The sequence below is a fragment of the Lolium rigidum genome, unplaced genomic scaffold (genome assembly GCF_022539505.1).
Source record: "Lolium rigidum isolate FL_2022 unplaced genomic scaffold, APGP_CSIRO_Lrig_0.1 contig_46222_1, whole genome shotgun sequence".
Lineage (NCBI taxonomy): Eukaryota > Viridiplantae > Streptophyta > Magnoliopsida > Poales > Poaceae > Lolium > Lolium rigidum.
The window spans coordinates 68013-72173 of record NW_025900642.1 but is presented as its reverse complement, the minus strand read 5'-3'; the positions used below and the strand labels follow the sequence as shown (position 1 = coordinate 72173).

At 45.4% G+C, this 4161-nt stretch overlaps 1 protein-coding gene across 1 annotated transcript; it reads left to right on the top strand.

The window, feature by feature from the left end:
- The first annotated feature begins 366 nt into the window (after positions 1–366).
- Positions 367–1237, top strand: LOC124681543 (rapid alkalinization factor-like). The gene has a single exon (XM_047216444.1). It carries the CDS (start codon positions 589–591, stop codon positions 979–981), a length of 393 nt encoding a protein of 130 aa, XP_047072400.1. The 5' UTR covers positions 367–588; the 3' UTR covers positions 982–1237.
- The last annotated feature ends 2924 nt before the right edge of the window (positions 1238–4161 follow it).

Sequence of the window (4161 nt, the reverse complement as noted above, 5' to 3'; positions counted from 1 at the left end):
ATCTCTAGAAATTTGATTTTAATTTTTTAAAATTATAAAATAGAAATTCTAAATGTCTGTGAAGGGCCAAATTGGACAGTAAACCCACCTGAAAAGCTGGCGCCAGTCACCACCCCCACGACCCTCCATGTTCTCACTCGTCACGACCCTTGTCCCATTCTACTTAGTTCAATTTAATCATCCAGCAAGCTTCGCAGATAAACTTATTGATTAGTTCCAGACACCTGGACGATAATGCCACTGCTGTTACGCTCATCCCATGGCCGGCGCCGCACATGGCCATAGTCTTTGGCTACACGCCTCCTCCCTCATGAGTTGTGGCCAGTTGTTCTGCACCTCCATCTTTAACGCGGCCGCGCTGCTCTAGTTTTCCTTCCCTCTCCTCCGCGTCCTTGTTTGAGAATCGAGGCTGGGACCGCTTTTTTATTTAGCCCCACCTCCAGCGGCCTCTTCAACACCTCTGCTTCCCACCATCACTTATCTCTCTCTCCATTCCCCCACAGCTCTCACACCAGGACAGCTAGCGCCTCGCTGTACGCTCCCCCACGCGCGTTCATTCCCTCCGCCCCTCCCCGCCGCCGCCGCGCCATGGCCGGCGCTAAGGCCCTCGCCCTGCTCCTCCTCCTGGCGCTCACCTGCTCCGCGCTCTCCGCCACCTCCCTCGCCGGCGGGGACCACCACATGCAGCTCCACGGCCTCCTCTCCAGCTCCACCCGCGGGGAGTGCAGGGGCACCGTCGGCGAGTGCGGCGCCGACGCCGACACGGACGGCGACGACGACGCGGAGGGCGAGCTCGGCTCCGCGTCCGCCGAGTCGCACCGCCGCTTCCTGCAGGGCCGGGGCTACATCAGCTACGGCGCGCTCAGGCGGAACCAGGTGCCCTGCAGCCGCCGCGGAGCCAGCTACTACAACTGCCGCCCCGGCGGCCAGGCCAACCCCTACCGCCGCGGCTGCTCCCGCATCACGCGCTGCCGCGGCTAAGCGCGCGACCGCCGCCGATCCGTCCGTCAGAGTTAAGTAAAGGAATAATAAGCTGCTGGTTCTCCTCGTCTTGTGTTCTTCAGTAAAGGCGGTACGACTGCTATATCAGTATATTTGTTAGTTGCTTTGGTTGCTGCTGCTGCTGCCGCCGCTCTTGTATCGGCCTGCCTTGTTGGGATCTTTGTTGTTGTAAAGTAAAGAGAGAGATTTGTTGTACCTTAATATCATGATGAACAAGAGATATTTGTTATTCTTTGAATTTACATCTTGCATTTGCATGGCAAGTTCATCAAGCAGCATGATGCTTTGTTTCTTGTTTGTTCTGCTTTGGTATTGAGAAATGGAGATGATTGTGAGTCTCGGTGCTGGAATTAAAATAAATTAGCAAACAAAATCTGGTTTCTCTTGTGTACTAGCATTCAGGTGGATCTAGAGCTCAGAACCATGACCCTTCTTCCCATCTGAACATCAACTGCTATTCTACATTCATTAGATTCGTAGATCTTGCCATGGGAGAAGCAATATAATTTATCTTTTTTTTTTGCTGTTTCTCCGCATATTGTTTTCTGGTTTTTTAATCTGGAGGTTGGTTGAGCAACAGACAGCAGTTAGTGGAGGCCATGTTGCTCGCTCCCTCGCTTGTTCCTGCTTGGACTGTACGGTTGGCTTCGTTGGGCCTCTTGAAGCCAACAGTACGTGCAAACCACTATCACTGCTCGTACTGCTTAATTTAGTTACCCCTTGATTTGGAGAGATTAGTTCTCGAATTTACGTGTTGAGATGGTTGTAGTGAAGTGTCAGTCAATTGGCGAGGAAGGTAAACTTGACAATTATCAAGTGGTTTTTGTAGCGGGTCATGAGCATGTGAGTACAACCATTCCCTCGGTTTTCTTCATTATTCTAGTGATGAAAGATTATACAGCAACCGGTGCTCGTATATAGTTAGATATGGGCTGGTTGAGAGGAATAAATGCCGTGTCCTTGGGTGGAGCGATGAAGTGGAGATTCTTTTGTCTGGCCGCGTGTCTACCGGACTGTTGTATAAATGGTGGCCAGCGAGAGTGGTGGTGGTGTCTTGGCAATGAGAGTACAGCTGGGCATGGGCGGGAAAACCTATACACCGACCAGGTCGGCACTTACCGCGCGCCGCACACCCCCGCGTGCGGTATGGGCCGGCCTGGTCGGCCCATTACGCGATTTTTTTTCTGTTTCTGTTTTCTGGTTTCTTCTTTCTGTTTCTTTTTTTTCTTAAAAAATTAAAAAAGTTCAAAAATAAAAATGTTCAAAAATGAAAAAATGTTTAATTTTTTAAAAAATGTTCAGATTTGGAAATATTTAACTTCAAAAATCTTCAATTTTTAAAATGTTCAAGTTTGAAAATCGTACTAACTTAAAAATTGTTCAAATTTAAAAATCGTTCAAACATAAAAATCATTCAAACTTAAAAATCGATCAAACATAAAAATCGTTTAAACTTAAAAATCATTCAAACATGAAAATCGTTCAAACTTAAAAATCGTTCAAACATGAAAATCGTCCAAACCTTAAAAATCGTTCAAACATGAAAATCGTTCAAACTTAAAAGTCGTTCAAATTTGAGAACCGTTAAAACTTAAAAATCGTTCAAATTTGAAAACTGTTCTAATTTTCTTAAAATATATTTTTAAGAACATGTTTGTGAAAAAATATAGTTTTTCCCAAAATACTCGGATTATGGAAAATCAAATTTTTTTTGCTAGTGAGTAGGTTCGAACTCGCCTCGTTAAGAAGCAGTCCCAGCTTGTTACTGACGAGATTTAAATTTGCTACAGAGGAGATTCGAACTTCGTTACGGAACAGCGAACCAGTCTCAGCTCGTTGCCGAGGAGAATCGTGGGCCGGGCCCAACAAAGACCAGAGGGTGTGCGGCTCATCGATCGGTACCGATCAGATCGGTGTAAAGCAGCTCCCGGCATGGGCAGCCCGGTCCGAAAATCCCAGCCGGGCTTGGGCTTGATTTTAGAGCTCAACAGTTGGGCTGGGCTGGGCTCAGGCTTGCAGTTATTGTGATTTAGGCAAGGTTTGGATCGGGCTTGTTGGGCCGGGCCAGGCTTTTGCCAGTTTGGATCGGATTCGTGCTCGATTTATAGCCCGACGGTAGGGCTGGGCCGGGTTCGGCCTTGACATTTTAGCCTCGGGCTTTTTTGGGCTTTGCCCGAAACCCGGCCTGGCCTGAGTTTTGCCTGGGTGTAAGTGAGAGCATATGATTTCTCTATTTTAAAATGTATGTTACATATATTTTAAAAAATTTAAAATTTTGGAAAGAAAAATACGTACATATATCTTCACGCGCTACACACTCATAAAGTTGTTTCATGAAAAATTGACTTGTCGTATGTGGTGTGTAAAAATGACAAAATTCAATGCTAAACATAAAACTTCAAAAAATAAATTTTCTCTCTTCTACATAGACCACACAAAATATTGATTCCGAAAGAAACTTGATGATCCCACATATATCATGGAGATGCACATGTACATTTTTTTGGTCAAATTCTTTTGTCATTTTGAAATAGATGGTAGGGGGAGTATGTGCACTCGGAACCGAATTGAATTTCCGGTGGCCAGTTTGTCTGCCGTCGATCCGTACGTCCGTCCGAGTTCTTAAAAAGAAATAATAAGCTGGTGGTTCTCGTCTTGCTCTTCTTCTTCTTCGGTTCAGGCGGCACACCTGCTATCTATCACTGTATTTGTTAGTTGCTTTGGTTGCTGTTGCCGCCGCCGCTCTTGTATTGGCCTGCCCTGTTGGGATCTTTCTTCTCGTTGCTGTTGTAAAGTAAAAGAGAGATTTGTTGTACTACTACCTTAATATGATGAACAAGAGATATTTGTTATTCTTTCCAGATTAGATCTTCCACGCAAGTTCATGAAGCACCATGATGCTTTGTTTGTTGTTTATTCTACTTTGATATTGTGAAATGGAGATGATTGTTAGCTATTGTTGGAACTTGGAAGCAAAAAATAAGTAAACAAAATCTGGTTTCTCTTGTACTAGCATTCAGGTGGATCTAGAGCACTGAACCGTGACCCTTCTTCCCATCTGAACATGAAGTGCTACACCGTGTTCATTAAATTCGTAGATCTTGCCATGGGAGAAGCAAGATAATCTATGTTTTTTTTGTGCTGTTTCTCCGCATATTG